The 17,015-nt window shown below is 42.6% G+C and overlaps 1 protein-coding gene across 1 annotated transcript in view; it reads left to right on the forward strand.

Annotated features, from left to right (window-relative positions):
• Nucleotides 1-17,015, forward strand: part of SCN11A (sodium channel, voltage-gated, type XI, alpha subunit) — a 93,532-nt gene that overhangs the window by 26,473 nt on the left and 50,044 nt on the right. The window contains exons 6-12 of the mRNA XM_006890647.1: nt 564-743; nt 1,937-2,000; nt 4,951-5,092; nt 7,070-7,267; nt 8,140-8,313; nt 14,238-14,367; nt 15,673-15,911. Coding sequence (XP_006890709.1) covers nt 564-743; nt 1,937-2,000; nt 4,951-5,092; nt 7,070-7,267; nt 8,140-8,313; nt 14,238-14,367; nt 15,673-15,911 — 1,127 coding nt within the window. The remainder of the gene's footprint in view (nt 1-563; nt 744-1,936; nt 2,001-4,950; nt 5,093-7,069; nt 7,268-8,139; nt 8,314-14,237; nt 14,368-15,672; nt 15,912-17,015) is intronic.

Genomic DNA, 17,015 nt, shown 5'->3' on the forward strand with positions numbered 1-17,015 from the left:
ACAGCTTCTCTAGCCATTCGTTTGTTGATGGGCACTTAGGACAGCAATAGTTTTGAGTTTGTTATCTAGTGTCACTTCAGTTTTTGTTGTGGTTGTGTACCGTCGAATTGAATCTGACTGGCACAGGAGGAGATTGCCCCTCTTCTCCAGCGGAGCATCTGGTGGATTCAAACTGCACACCTTCGGAATTGCAGCATGACATCTTGCCACCAGGCCACCAGAGCTCCGTTCCCTTCAGGTCTTTAATACAGAATGAGATCTCAGCTATGGGGCTACCTTCACCACTGTCACCAGAGCATCTCCATAAATGCAGATTACAAGTTTCTCAGTTGCTCCTCAGAGCATCCCTATTCCAGGCATAAAAAAAGGAAGAGAAAACCAAGACTCAGAGTTGTTGATCTTTTTTTGATGACATACAGCTTCTCAGGCATAGAGTTGGAACAGAAAGCTGTGGTGTAGAATTTTAGGTCAGGCTGGTCTTCAATGTCTACACGTTCACACAGTTGTCTCATTGTTCTCTCCTTGTCTCTTTTCCCTTGTCTGACGGCGGCGGTGGTCTTCAGGTCTAAAGGTCATCGTTGGGGCCTTGCTCCGCTCGGTAAAGAAGCTCGTTGATGTGATGGTCTTGACCCTCTTTTGCCTGAGCATCTTTGCCTTGGTGGGTCAGCAGTTCTTCATGGGAAGTCTGAACCACAAATGTGTCAGGAAGAGCTGCGTGACGGCGAATATTAGTGACTATAAAGGTAAAGACTTCCTTTTCAGTCCCTGGTCTCTCATTGCATATAGTTAACTATTACTTGCCCTACTTCCTACACTAGTAGTCACCCACCTTTGGCTTGGGAGCATAACTTTCTGTCTGCTAGGCCAACTGCTCTCCCTCTGGTCTGCCTTTAATTGTTTCAGGTGAAACATTCTTCTAAGTTGTGTAACCCTGGTCTGTCCTCTTGCTGTACAGAGGTAACTTGTGGTTGCTGTGAAGCCAAACACTGTGACACTGACGAGTCAAATGCGAGAATGGTTACCCATGGTGGACAGTGTTTGGTGGAGCTCCCTGGTTAAAACAAACCTTAGAAGCAGGAGAGGTATCCACTTCTGTAATAGCTTGCCTATGGAAACCCTATGAACCTGGAGAAAGGACAAAAGTTATACAGGTGTCCAGGACTTTTGTTCATAGGGTCGCTATGAGTCACCTATGACTTGACAGCACTTTACAGCAACAACAACAACTTCCTACACTGTGCAGTTCTACAGAATAGAGTCTCTCAGGAGCAAAGCGTGACTTCATTAATCCAGGGTCCTCATGTCAGTAGATGCATGTATTAGTTACTTCATTGTGCGGCTTCTATGGAAAAGATAAAACCCACAGTCACAAGTTTAACGGGAGAGCCAATTCTCATCCTTTCCCATCTATAGCTTTGGTTGCCTTTTTGGTATATTTTGCAAAAGTTTTCAGAACACCAGAAATTAGCCAACAGGAACCAGCAACTTCCCAGTCACTCCTCATTAAGTATTTTGTCTCGTAGGATATCCCAGTTTTCAGTGGCCTGCCCCCTCCACACTGAGGTCAAGTCTATGTGTGTTCAAAAATCTCCTGTGACTGCTCATGGTTTATGTGTGTCTTGGCTTAGGAGCTTCCTGTGACGTGCATCTGTGCCCCTCAGCTCCGGAGCGTAGATGGGAGCAGGACGGGGTGATGGTCATGTCGTCATGATACGATGGCCTGGCCTCTTCCCTCTGGATCTCCCTTCTTCTCATCCAGCCTCTAGTCTCTTGCTCCTTCCTGAGCATTAGTTAAGACTCCGTTTCCCTATGGACAACTACCTGGATCATTTCAGGAAACCCAGAACCACTGTTGTCATGCATAATATGACATATTTGCTCTTCGTCTTTCCTTGGAGAGCTTTTTAAATGTGAATGTATGCCTTTTCCTCCTCAGGTGAGTGCTTTGAAAAGAAAGATTCCTCTTCTGAAGACAGATTGTGCGGCTTGTGGAATAGCAAGTAAGAAGTGTTTACTCTCCATCCGTCTCCAAAGTAAAACACCTCTGTTGTTGGTGTTCAGGTCAATAAAGAGGCAGGTTACGGTAATATGCTAGGGAACACTTGAAATAGAACACATTCATTCCTCAATAACAAGCAGTAAGCAGGAACTTACAATGTGCCAACATCTGCTCCAGGTCCCAAAATGTTATGAGTAAAGCAGCACCTTCCCTTAAAACTGAAGTCTGTTGGAAGAGCTTGAAAACCCTACTCCGTTTCCCCCCCCCCCCGCTAATTTCTACTCACAACAGTTCTCTAAAGCATAGAAAAAAATGGCCCCATAGAGTGTCCAAGGTCAAAGTCTTTACAGAAGCAGACTCACTCCTTTCTCCCATGAAGCTGTTGGTGGGCTCGAACAGCTAACTTTTGGATAACAGCTGCGTGCTGCTAACCAGAGGCTCTCCAAGAGAAAGATGAGTGTTCTTCTCCTGTGCGATCCACAGCCTCCTGAAAACCTGATGGAGGGTCAGCAATGAGTTAATTCCAACGCAACAAGAATGAGTTGAGTCACTAGTGTGTGGGTCACAGCTTTCTTGGTTTAGGTGCAGACCCAAAGCTCAAGAGTTTGATAGTCAACAACAACAAAAAATCCCAGTTCTGGCATTCTGAATTTATAACAACTAAATAGTTTGTAAGTTTGTAAGATCATCTTCCTAGGATGATCTAAGTCTGCTCAGAGATCAAGCTTAGCATTCATGCCTTGGTTACTGAACCTTTCTTGAAGGCTAATGGCAGATGAGATTACGACTCAGATACGAAGCATGAGTAGATGAGGAAAGGGAGAAAATAATTCTGTAGCGAAGAAACAGCAAAGGTGAAGAACTGAGAGTGGGAAACCGACAGGGGTAGGAGCCCAGTGTCATGATAGAGAGAGGGCAGGGGAGGAGGGGGGGACACAGAGACAGGACTGATCAGGAGAGGCCATATAGCTCATTCATCTTGCCAAGAATTTTCACATTGATCACAGAAGAAACAGGAAACATGCAAAGGAAAATTTGATGCAAGGAAATGAGCTGAACAAATCGGATTTCTGAAAGGTCATTATGGCTTCTGCGTGGCTAATGGATGGATAAAGTAGACCAGGAACCCACTTAAGGGACTATATTTGCATAGGTGAGAGTTAGGCAGTTGCACAGGGCAAATGTTCTGGAAGATAATGGGCCCCGGATATTTCTTTGAGACTCAGTGAGACAGATAGCACAATGGGTGCCCTCTACTTAGCCACCCCAAAGCAATGCCCCCCTCTCACTGAGTTCCATTCGTAACCCTGAGTAGTCAGCTTAATATCTCTGATTAAATGTGACTGATCACTCCAATGTCCTTGACATTTTTGAAGTTAGAACAAAGAAGAGTAGGAAAATAGAGAGCAAAACTAGAATTCAAATTCAAAGACCCAAAGGGGATTTAAAGAAAATCTTCAATGAAATGAAAAAATGATACTGTATATACAAAACAAAGGTTTTTGAAAAAGCATCAGGGAACCAGAAAGATTCATTAGGAATCAAAAGTGATTTTTTAAAAAAGAGTATCAGTAATAGAATTTTAAAAAAATTACATAGTCCAGGATGTAGAAATAAACAAACAAACAAAACACCAGAGACTATGAGAATAAATATAACTCCCTAAATCTCCAAGATGACTTAGTAAAAATTTCAGAAATATTACATGAGACAGTACAAGAGAATTCCCCTGAAATTAAGCATGTAAGTCCCTAGACAGGTAATAGAATGCATCAAAAGGGACCATATGCCAGATGTATTGTCACAACTTTTCAGAGCTGGGGTGGGGGGGAATCCTCTACAGAGAAAAGGAAGGTCACTCACAAAAGAACAAGAGAATGTACCAGAACTCTCAACAGAGACACAGGATACCAGATAATGACTGTGCTGTGTCTTCATATTTACGAAGAAATGACTACTTCTGGTCAAAATTTAAATCACAACCGTAGAAGCAGAAAACAGCTACCAAAAAGTCCCTAATCTTCTTAAGACACTGCTTGAAGTTTCAGCTTTAAAAAACGGAGAGAGTAAACCAGGAAAGGGCCAAGAAACACAGACCACCGTATTTTTCTGTGAAGAAGGGTATGCGTAGTGGTGGCCTCGTGGGAAGAAGCTGCACCACCATCCAAAAGGCACACACGGTTCCAATCAACCAGCTGCTCCTTGGGAGAAAGACAGGCAGTCTCCTCCAGTTTGATTAACTGCCTCTGGAAACCCCCTTGAGGGTCACTTTTGGCTCAACAGCACACAACAAAAACATAGTGATATGAATAGTGCAGTAGGGAGTTGGAGGAGGAGGAGGAAGTAACTAGCTAAAGACCTAATTGATAAGGCAGATACCCACATAGGCACCATATTTGTTGCTGTTGTGTGCAACTGAATTGGAAACGAGGCAGTAAATCACATGGAAGGAAACTGCTCCTCACTCTCCCCCAGAGCTAGTGGATTTGAACCGAATGCCTTTGAAATTGCAGTGCAGCTTCTTATCACTAGGCCACCAGAGTCCCCTGCTTAGAGATATGGAAATAAAAGTGCTCAAAGCTGTTGAGTTTGTGGTGTACAAATGATGGCGTAAACTCATGGCCTGGTCAGTAGGGTGGTGGGCTACTAAACCACTGAATAATTTTGAATACTGCTAGCTCATTGTTCACTATGTGACCACACTTAGTTTTTCAGTTATAACCTTGCTAATAGGAATTTTGTTAATCTATTTGAAAAAGGGTCAGTGAAAGTCCACTTTATGATTTGGGCTGGGAGGCTCAGTGAATGGGCAAGTGGGAGGAAAGGACAACATTCCTTTCATCCAGGGTTTTCTTAACTGAGAGTCCTGCGCCCTTAGAAGAACAAACAGAAGAGAAGCTGGACTGTAGGCAAAGCAATTCTTTCTCTTCTTTCTTCTTTTCAACATCTAGTGCCTGTTCGGAAAATTATGAGTGTGTGTCCACTCCAGACAATCCTGACTATAACTATACGAATTTTGACAACTTTGGCTGGTCCTTTCTTGCCATGTTCCGGCTGATGACTCAAGATTCCTGGGAGAAGCTTTATCAACAGGTCATTTATTTATCTATCTCTTCCTTCCTTCCTTCCTTCCTCCCTCCCTCCCTCCCTCCCTCCCTTCCTTCCTTCCTTCCTTCCTTCCCTCTTCCTCCTCCTTCTCTTCCTCCTCCTCCTTCTTTTTTCTTCTCTCTCTCTTTCTCTTCTTTTCCCACCCCATCATTTATTTATCATCTAGTTTTCTGTACTGAATTGTATCTCCCAAACAATCTGTGCTATAAATCCTAACCAGTGGTTCCACCTGGTAATAGAGTTCTCCTTGTTATGTTAATAAAGGGGGCACAGAAGCAAGCGAGCACAGAAAGGGAAGATAGGCAGGTACCACAAAGAGATTGGCAAGGAAGAGGAGAACAGAAACTGAAGAGAGATAAGGACCTCACCCCGGAGCTGATACACAGAAAAAGCCATCTCCTCAAGCCAGCATCTTGAGTTCAGACTTCCGGCATCCTAAAATGAAAATTCCTAAAGGAAATCCATCTCTGCTTAAGGCCACCCACTTGTGGCACTGCTACAATAGAACTAGACAACAGAGACACCTGCCTCTTACACGTCATCCGTGTTCTCGGGGCTCCGTATTCCAGAATCTTGCTTTGAAAGTTTCTCTAAAGGAGTTCTTCTTGAGAAGTTAAAAGAAAATGATAAATGTGATATTTGGGAGGAAATAGCAAAATGACAAAAACAAATAAGCAAAAAACCCCTCCTCCTCTTAGAAATACTGCCTCTCTCCAGATTCCTTTCAGTGGAAAGTTACATGATAGCTTTACTTTCCATAAAACATTGCTGTCTTTCTTTTTAAATGCAAATACCCTTCAGGGTGAACATCCCACGGATGGCCAAGAGAACAAACAGATCTGTCTTTGAGAGGTTGCAGCCAGAGTGCTCTTTGGAGGCAAGAATGACGAGACTTTGCCTCACATACTTTGGACAAATTGCTAGGAGGTGATATTCCTTGGAGAGGGACATGATGTTGGGAAGCGGGAGGGTTGGTGAAGAAGAGGAAGACCCTCAACCAGGTGGATTGACACGGTGACTGCTGCAATGGGCTTTTGTGTGTCAGGAAGTGTGGGGATGGCACAGGACAAGACTAGACTCAGATCATTGGTTCACAGGGTTGCTATCGGTCATGCTTGATTCAATGGCATCTAATAACAACAGCAACCACCCTTAAGAAAGTAATAGTAAGTCTCTGGTGGCCTAGTGGTAAGGAACTGTGCTCAAAGCATGCAGTTCAAGTTCACTGTCTGCTCCACGGGAGAAAGATGAGCAATCTCTTCCTGTGTGATGAAATTGCCTCTGAAAACTCTTTAGAGGGTCAACTATGGATTGGTCCCAACCAAATGATACACGACAAGAATAGCAACAACAAGACGGTCATATGAACATACTGTTGGAGACTGAGGATAAAATATTTTTATAATTATTAATAATGAGACAGACAACCAGGAATGAGATAAAACAGCGTAAAAGACAGGGGACCAGCAGTTCCAAGACTGAAGACCCAGATTCACGCTTCCCTGTTTCTTTATTGAAAATGGCTAGGGAGCAAATCACCAAGAGAATTCAATGTAAATGAAGCTAAGCTCTTTCTATTGAAAACCTTCTGCTTGACTCAGGAGTGGGAGGTCAGCAAATACAATGCAAGAATCCAGTAAACCCTTAAGGATTGCCTTAGTGCCTCAGCGTGAATTCCCACTTGAACCTCGCCTCCCACACATCCTGAAATAACATTCGGTTTGTTACAAATATTTAGTATGAAATTTGGCTCCTCATAACACACAGAGGGTATCTCCCTACAGAGATCCTGCGTACCCATAAAGGCTGTAGATAGTGCTGTCATCAGCTAAGCCATCCTTCTACGACTTCTCAAGGTTTCCCAACAACAGGAGCCAGCACTGGGGTGGAGGAGGTCAATGTAATCTCGACCTGAGGCGGAAGGAGGACTTCAGATGTGAACATGCACTATGTCTCTTGCAGACCCTGCGCACAAATGGACTCTTCTCAGTCTTCTTCTTCATCGTGGTCATCTTCCTGGGCTCTTTCTACCTGATTAACTTAACCCTGGCTGTTGTCACGATGGCTTATGAGGAGCAGAACAGGAACGTAGCTGCTGAGACAGAGGCCAAGGAGAAGATGTTCCAAGAAGCCCAGCAGCTGTTAAGGGAAGAGAAAGAGGTAGGAACAAATAGAACCAGACAGTGGAGTTGGCTAAGAGGTGACCCCAGAGGTGAGGGGAGCCTGGTCTCAAGACTGCCATGTGAGGCTGGATGTCAGGGGTTCTTGATGAGAGCTTGTTTTTTTTTTGACATAACTCAGTTTTATTTCGATGAGTGCTTTTTTGAGAATTTCAAGTCATACTGCTAAGACTCACAGAGATATCTAGGCACAGGACTCGAGAGTAGGGGACACTTGGTCTTAATGCTTTTCTCCTGAAGCCTAGGGCTTCTCATCTAGTTGCTGGGTAGAAGATAAAACTATATATATCAATACAAGCTCAGCTTATCTCTTATGCAAATACAGAAGTGTTTATGTTCCGCACCATGGTTTAAGAAAATTGGACAAAGCATTAATGGTGGTTCTGGACATGACAGCCTACTGCAATTTCCCCCGTTGTGAAATTGCTGTCATATTTACAGTTCATACTAATAATTTCTCTGGTATCTTTATGCGTTCCCAACTCAGGTGTCTGATATTCCGGGAAGGGACCTTGTTTTTATTCTCCTTCCTATTTCCCACAGGGATTTGTGGTAGTGAATTCACATCCCTGCATCATCAGAGATGAACATTTACAAAAAGTCTAGTACATAATGGGAGTGACACAGAGTTCCTACTACTTCTGGGGGCTACAAACTCTGGAGAACAGGACATGTCCCCATTCCTCTGATAAATAATGACAAAGCTAGTGTATCTGAGTTAGGTGGTGCACAATCTCAAAGGCACCATCTCTCTGGAGAAAGTAAAGCATGCATACTAAGGTAGGGGTCATTAGCAATATCTTATGAGGAGGTCTGATCTGTTCATTAATTGGTTTTGTATATTTTTCTAAGGCTCTGGTTGCCATGGGAATTGACAGAAGTTCACTTAATTCCCTTGAAACATCATCTTTTTCACCAAAGAAGAGAAAATTATTTGGTAACAAGCAAAGGAAGTCTTTCTTTGTTAAAAAATCTAGAAAAGACAAGGCTTCAGGCTCAGATTCTGATGAAGAGGTGAAGAAGAAGGTAAGTCTCTATGGGGCTAATCACACCATAGAGCTGTCCAAATGAGAGACATGATAATTAAACAAATAAATATGATCAGGGATTTAAGCATTTATTAATTTCCCTGTTTACTTTCATTAATCAACATCAATCATCTTTTTTTTTTAAGATTTTGAGAATTTTTTTTATTTCACTTTTATTATATCATCTGACTCAGGCTTAATATTAAGAGAGAAATGGTTCTTTAAATGATGGCTTAAATTGCATTTTAGCTATTAATTTTAGGTACCAAAATGCAAAAAAAAAATACTACCTCCTAGACGTCATCATCTATTTTTTTAAAAAAAATTGTGGTGAGTTCTATCCAACCAAACATTTACCATGTACAATTCAATGGCATTGGTATGTCCTCTGTGTAATCACTACCATCTATTTCCAACTTTTTCATCATCTGAGCAGAGACTCTGTTGCCTATCAGCAAAACCTCCTTATCCTCCCCTCTCTACTCAATTAGCTATTTATTTAACCCATTTGCTTGCAGACATCTATTCGAGAATGTTGACCAAAGGATCACTGGGTGGTCCAAATGGCTAAGCACTCATCTACCATAGGGAGATTGGCAGTTTGAATTCACCCCAAACCCCTTCAGAGGTAAAGACTGGCAGCTTGACTTCCAAAATATCCTCCTCACTGAAAACCCCAGGGAGCACATTTCTACTCTGACACATATGGGGTTACCATGAATCACAGCCAACTCAATGGCAACTGGTATTTACTGCTCTTAATGCTTGGTCTGGGATAGGTGTGGGGGCACCTGGAGATCTATGACAGTTTCCTGCTTCACAGAATTTACAATGAAGGAAAAATCACACTCAGAGTAGGCAGTTATTATTCAGTGTGATGACAGATACATTGAGCTCTATGGGAGAAGAGAGCAGGGAGAGTGTGGTAATGTGGGTTTCCTCAGAAGATGACACTACAGCGTTTGAGCTCAAGTAGTTAATTAGCCAGTGATCCTGGAGAGCAACAATCAAAGTGCAGTATCAACCCAGTTGAGGAGCTGTGGTGGCCTAGTGGGAAGAAACTGCTCTATAATTAAAAAAGCAAGTGGTTCGAGACCACCAGCTGCTCCATAGGAGAAGGATGGACAATCTCCTCCCGTGTGATTAACTGTCTCTGAAAACCCACTGGAGGGTCAGCTGTGGATTGGTTCCAACTTAAGAGTAGACAATAACAACAACAACAATATCAATCCGGTTACCTCTGAAAGGGATTAGAGTTTAATTACAATGGGGTAAGAGTTAGGAGTTGTCCTGCTAACTCAGAGATAGGCAGTTCGGACCCACTAGCTGCTCCGTAGGAGAAAGGTGGGCAATCTCCTCCTGTGCAATTTTTTTTTGCCTATGCAAACTCACTACAGAGTTAGCTATAAGTCAGCTCTAACACGACAGTACACAAAACAACAACACTTCATTGGTTAACAATTTCTATCTGCGGAGAAACATCAATGTCAGGATCACCCAGGGTCTAGAGAACTCAGGTCACCAGAAAAAGAACTTAGGCAAGACAAGGAAATATGGACAGGGTAACCAGTAATATCTGTTTCAGAAAAAAAGAGTTCCCAGAGAAGCAATGCTAAAGCTGAAGAGATGGATTAACTCGGTAAAAGGAGTAATGTAGCTTTGAGGAGAGAACAGTGTGTAGGAAGGGCTGGAAGCAAAAAAGATCTAGAGTGGGCATCATTACAGAAACTGAGGGGGCAGTTACAAAAGGCCTTGCAGAGCACGCTAAAGAATCGTCTCCACCCTGAGTTCAGAGAGGCTGCAGCACCGCAGTGTTCTTGAGCAAGACAGTAGTAATATGATCAGATCTGCATTTTTGAAAAGTCATCTTAGATGCATTGAAGAGAAAGGACTGGAGAGGGGCAAGAATGGAAGTAATGAAGACATAGTTGCAGTGATCTAAATGAGACGTTGGGATGATTTAGACTAGGATTAGAGAGGAAGAAAAAGGAACGAATAATCCTATTAACCTATTCAGAAATGAAGAGAAATTAATAGAGAATATGATCCAATGACTGGAAAATTATTACATGTAGAAGGTGAGGGTCTTACTGGTTTATGATTTTGAGTCCTTGAATGGCATGCATTGTTAAATATTCTACTGCCACAGTCAACACTCTTGGCACCAGCAGCCAGGAAATTAAATGACATATTGTGATGGGAAAGTCTGCTGTTAGGGACCTCTCCAAAGTACTGAAGAGCAATGGTGTCTCTCTGGAGACTAAGGTGTGTCTGATATAGGCCATGGTCTTTGCGATCACTTGCTATGTGTCAGAAAGTTGGACAATGACTAGGGAGGATAGAAGGAGAATTGATGCCTTTGAGCTGTGGTGCTGGAGAAAAGTATTGAGTGTACCATGGACTGTTAAGAAAACAAACAGATTCATCCTGGAGAGGGTTAGACCGGGCTGCTCCTTGGAGGCAAGGATTCTGAGGCTTCGTCTGACATACTTTGGACATGCTGTGAGGAGAGACAGGTCCGTGGAGAGGGACATCATGCTTGAGAGGTTGGAAGGACAACACAAGAGAGGAAGACCCTCTATGAGGTAGATTGAGTCAGTGACTGGGGTAATTGGGATGGGTGTGTCAGAGATGGTGCAATTGGCACAGGACAGAGCAGAGTTTAGGGCTGCTGTACGTAGCGACTTGACGGCACATAACAACCACAACATCTGATATTGATAGATGACAAGCCTAGCTCCTCGCTTCTGAAAGGTCACAACTTTGAAAATCTGCGGGAACACTTCTACTTTGCACAGACAGAGTCACCATGTGTCAGCATTGACTCAACATCCGAGAACAAGGGTTTGGGGCCTTAACTTGGTGACGGATAATTCACTGTGACAGGAAAGAAACATGTTTTGGGGGTGAAGAAGTTCAGTTAGGAACATGCCACTTGTGGGTCCTTGTGGGAATCCAAGCAGGAATACTGAGTGGGCAGCTGGATAGACAGAAACGAAGCAGCTTCCATGACATTGATTCTAACTCATGGTAACCCCATGGGTGTGAGAGCAGAATTGTGCTCAGAATTACTTTCCAGGGTCAACTCTTTGAAAGTAGATCGCCAAGCCTTTCTTCTGAGGTGAGTCTGAGTGGACGTGAGCCACCAATACTTCTGCTTAGCGTCAAGGGTGTTAAGAGTGTGTTACCATTAATGCTGGCTCAGAGTCATTGCCACGGCATCAGAAGGAACGCAGAGCTGACCCTCCAGCAAGTTTTCACAGGCTGTAAATCACACGAGAAGAGATCGCCCATCTTCCTCCCATAGAGGGACTGGTGGATTTGAATCACCCGCCTTTAGGTTGGCAGCGTGACTCCTTTCCCACTAGGCCACCAGAATTCCCTAATGAGTAGAGTTTGAATCCACCAGCTGCACGGCAAGAAGAATGATGGGCAATCCCTTCCCAGGCCCCTGGTGGCTCAGTGGTAAAGAGTTCGCAGGAGAACTTCAGGGGAACAAGGAAGAGCTGTGAAATGTTTGCTTTTAGATTAGTTGATCACACATAGGTAATTCCCTCTAGGGCCCTGGGTGGTTAGAAACTTTGAGAAAGACTTATGAACACCTGAGTTTTCTAGAAAGCTGGAGTTTTAATATTCTTTAATTTCCAGAGCATTATAATTGTAGGTAACATAAGAATCAGTACCATCTTGGGAAGACCCTAAGAAAGTGCTTGAGGTTAAGTGTATAGATTTTGTGGTATTTCTTTTTTTTATTATTATTAATTTCATTAAAATTATAATGAAAATTTACAGAGACTTTGGATTTCCACCAGTTCATTCTTCTCTTTGAAAAGTAAAATAAAAATTCTTTCATTGTTATACAATCCCTCCCCCCAAGTCCACTCCACTATGCAGCCTTCATACTGGACTCCTGTCATGACAATAATACCTAATCATATATACCTTTTAAACAATTCTCTCCCTCATCTGTTTCAATGCAGTAGACATATTTATTCCATCTTTCTCAGTCTCCCCCCAACCCCAATGTCAGTCCCATTTTACAACAGTGGCACTATGCAGTATAAGTCCTTTTGTGACTGAGATATTTCAGTCAGCATAATGTCCTCCAGGGTCACCCATTTTGAATAATATTGCATGAGTTCCTTGTTTTTTCAGTGCAGCATAGTATTCCATTGTGTGAATATACCACAGCTTCTCTAGCCATTCATTTGTTGATGGGCAGTGGTATTACCTTTAATTGTTCTTTTTAGTTACTGCTTTAAAATCTCCTTAGGTAGACATGAAGACACTGTGTCATCTTTCTTCAATCCATCTTTCTCAGTCTATCCTCTCCTCACAAGCATTGTTTCCAAACTTTACTTATTCCCACTTACTGCATTCAAGACTTGAGCCACAGCTCATTGTAACTGCTGTCTTCAGGTGCTGTCCCCTCGAGCCAGTCTCATAACGACCCTGAGAACAAAAGATCTGAACCCTTGCTAGAGAAGGAGGGACAACCTCCTCCTGTACCAGTCAGATCTAATTTGGTGGTTGTTGTTATGTGCTGTCGAGTCGCTTGCGACTCATAGCGACCCTATGTACAACAGCCCTAAACTCTGCTCTGTCCTGTGCCAATTGCACTGTCTCTGACACTCCCATCCCAATTATCCCAGTCACTGAATCAATCCACCTCATAGAGGGCCTTCCTCTCCTGCGCTGTCCCTCCACCCTCCCAAGCATGATGTCCTTCTTCAAGGACCGACCTCTCCTCTCAACATGTCCAAAGTATGTTAGACGGAGCCTCAGAATCCTTGCCTCCAAGGAGCCACCAGGTTTAACGGTACACACACACACACAATAATAAAAATAAAGTTTAAAAAAAAAGTATCTGAACCCATAGCTCATTAGCTTTTGTAGAATTTCATTTGCTCTTTGTTGACAATGGATGATGCACCAAGCCAAAAAGCCAGTGTCATTGGGTCAGTTCCAACGCATAGCAAATCCATTAGAACAGAGCAAAAGGGCGTTTTTGGGTTTCCAAGGCTGTACATTTTTAGGGCAGCAGAATGTTGCAGCAGATGGGTCCAAATGAGCAAGGTTTGGGTAAACCTTAGTAGCACAATAGTTAACATATGGAGCCACCAGGGCTCCTGGATAATAATCACGGGGAGTAAGATTTCTACGAGAAGGAACAAAGCCCACCTGTTGGTATTGAGTTGCTTTGATTCATGAAATCACTATACGTTACAGAGTAGAACCATTCCACATACACTTGTCTTTATGGAAGAAGAACACTGGCACTTTCTTTTATTATTATTATTAATTTTAATGAATTTACAGAGACTTTGGATTTCCATTGATTCATTGTTGCATTTTTCTTCCTGCCCCTCCCCGAATTCACTCTTCTCTTTGAAAAGTAAAAGAAAAATTCTCTCATTGTTATACAACCCCTCCCCCCACTCCTGTCCCCACGTTCGGCACTTTCTTATGAGGTGTCTCTGTTGTTGTTGTTGTCGTTGATTGCTGTTGAGTAGAGCACAACTCACAACAACCCTATGAATAAAAGACCTGAAGCCTTTCTATAACTATCATCATTTCTCAAAGTTCATAGAGTTTCCAAAGGCATGTTGTTTAGGAAGTGGATGCCACTCCTGCTTCCAAAAGGTGCCGCTAGGTGGGCTCAGCATAAACTATCTGCACCACTTGGAATTCTAGAAATGTGACTATATGAGAAATGTGAATAGTCAAACCAGATTTCTCTAATCTGCTGAATATAAAATTAGAAAACAGAAGATTGGGTTTCTGTGGAGAAGACGTAAGGTGACAGGTATGTATAAGGTATTGTGTTCTTGTTGTGTATGCTATTAAAATGAAGTGGATTGCTTCAGCTTTGGGGAGGGTCAGCTCTTCCTCCTGGAAAGTGCACCAGGCTTTCTCTTACAGCCACACCTCCTCGAGCAAACGAAACGACTGTCCCAGAATCTGTCATTGGACCACTCGGATGAGCAAGGAGACCCCTTCCAGAGGCAGAGGGCCCTGAGTGCTGTAAGCATCCTCACCATCACAATGCAGGGTAAGTTCACCCCCAAGAGCGAGGGAAAGCAGAACGTCCACATTCTCCCATCCTCTCCCCAATATCCTATCATCTCTCTGCATGGGACTGTGCTTGGATCAATTCCATTGTTCCTTCTGCACAGTGACTTCTTGTGCCTCCTTAGACCTTTTAAACAAAGAGGCTTGAAAGAAATGGCTTTTCCCTATGGGCTCTCATCACTTGAGTAGTGGGACGAATTGACTAGAAGATATTATATGATTGGGACCATGAACATAAACTCTCATGATCTAACCAAGATTTCACAGGACATTTCGGTGAGAAAGACAACTATTTCAAGAAGAGACTAATTCAGAAGTTCCTGCAAAGTGGCTTTTGTCATCAAAATTATAATTCAGAATCTGCTAAAGATAAATAGGAAACTTAGGCAGATTGGAACTGTCTGATTGACCCAAATAACACCAGGTAATAGGGGCCCAACTAAGTGTTTGGTTTTTGAGGAGTAAGACTCTACTTCTTGTAAAAACAGACTCAGTGGTCCTTAACATTTTAAAAAGCTAGCTGAATCACATAACGGGCTGCATGCATACCTGAAAAGGTGCTTCACAGCTTGAATTCAACCAGCTGAGAGAATGCCTCATTTTATTTCAGTACAAATATATCTTCCTCCCAAGTATCTTTTTCTCCTCTGAGCTCAGTAGGAAGCCAACACCATTGTCTTTCTTTTTTTTTTTTTTTTAAGCTAATTATTTATTTATTTATGTATGTATGTATTTATTTATTTATTCTTTTTAAGTGTGTACCATAAAATTGGATCTGACTGGTACAGGAGGCAATTGTTCCTCCTTCTTCAGCAGAGCATCTGGTGGATTTGAACTGCACACCTCTGGGATTGCAGTGCAGTTTCCTACCACTAGGCCACCAGAGCATACTCTTGTTTCTCTTCAGATCGAATAAATCTTTCGCCTTTTACCATTGTCTTTCTTGATTGATCATTACTTGAGGTCATAGCCATCACTCTTCTGGGTTCATAGCATGTCAACATTGACTTCCCTGTTTGGGTCCTTACCAGTGCAAACCAGCTTCATGCAAACAGAAGGCCATGATTTTTGACTATAGCACATGGTAATGTTACAGGGGAATTCGTCTCCTGAAAAACGATGGGTGAAAAAAAATCATTCTGGTGTACAAGTCAGTTCGTTCTCTCCTTAACCAATCGTGTTGGGTCAACACAGGATAGAGTGGGAGAAAGGAATGTATTAGAGGAAACAGCAGGCCGACGGACTCAGATGTAATTCTCAAATACTTTTCATCCTCCTTCTCCAGAACATGAAAAAGCACAGGAACCTTGCCTTCCGTGTGGGGAAAGCCTCGCCTCCAAATACCTCATCTGGGACTGCTGTCCTCTGTGGATACGCATCAAGACAGCGCTGAGAGCTGTGATGACTGATCCTTTTACCGAGCTGGCCATCACAATCTGCATCATAGTCAACACCATCTTCTTGGCCATGGAGCATCACAACATGAACAAAGACTTCAAGAATGTGTTGCTTATAGGCAATCAGGTAACTTTAGAGACTGAAAAATATGTACACTATTTCAAGATCTCAAGTCTTTGAAAAAGGAAACATTGTGAACGGCCTAACCTAACCTAGGTCTTTGGATCCCTTCAGTAGAGCAGAGGGAGAAGGTGACCTGTTAAGATTTCACTGTTACTTGGTTAATTTTCATTGTTTAGTAATTTTCCACAATGATGAGTCATGTAGATATTGGGTTGGCCCCCTCATAGGTTGTATTAGTTTGTGGGCTGTTTTGTTTTGTTTTTTTAACATACCACCAATTCGAAACTGACTCATGGCTAATCCTTTGGCAGGTTTTTAGAGTCAGTAAATCACAAGGGCATAGATTGCCCATCTTTCTTTCGTAGAGAAGCTGGTATAATTGGGTACCTTTGGATTGGCAGCACAACTCCTTATCTTTAAGTCACCAAAGCTCCCTTCAAGTAGGTTGTTGTTGTTAAGTGTTGTCGAGTCGAGCACGACTCATAGTGACACTGTGGGCAAAAGATCTGAACCCTGTTCTAGAACTATCGTCGTTTTCACTACGTTCATAGAGTTTCCAGAGGCATGTTGTTTAGGAAGTGGATGCCGCTCCTGCTTCCATCAACTAGGTTAAGGAGTCTTTTTAATCATAAGTGGAATCAAGCAAGCATCTTAAAAGGCTTGTTTGTTTGGTTTTTAATTTGAGAAACTTAAGAATTCATGAGTCATATGCAAAGGCCCACAGTAATGACTCCCCAGTTCTCCAGTGATACTGGGGTTAGACTCTACTTAACATATATCATAAAACAATGTGCCTGTTATGCTGCTATGTGTGTGTGGCACAGGAAACAACATTTGCTTTCATGAAATCCTTTGTTTTATTTTCTGCAAATGTGTGGTTGAAAGACCACAGAAATCACTTATTTTTTAACTTGGTTTACTGCCTTTCCAATGTTTTGCCAACTTCTTAGCCTTGTATTTGCCTAACTGTTAATGACAAAGGTGAAATAATGACTTTGTCATTTTGCCCATGGAAAACCCAATTTAACGCGCTTGCTAACTCTCGCCTCTCTTCTTAAGCTTTCTTAACTGTTTTGTTGGGTATTTTACTGGAATAATGAACCCTGC

The sequence above is a fragment of the Elephantulus edwardii genome, unplaced genomic scaffold, assembly GCF_000299155.1.
Source record: "Elephantulus edwardii isolate Elephantulus edwardi_28Jun2011 unplaced genomic scaffold, EleEdw1.0 scaffold00091, whole genome shotgun sequence".
Classification (NCBI taxonomy): Eukaryota; Metazoa; Chordata; class Mammalia; order Macroscelidea; family Macroscelididae; genus Elephantulus; species Elephantulus edwardii.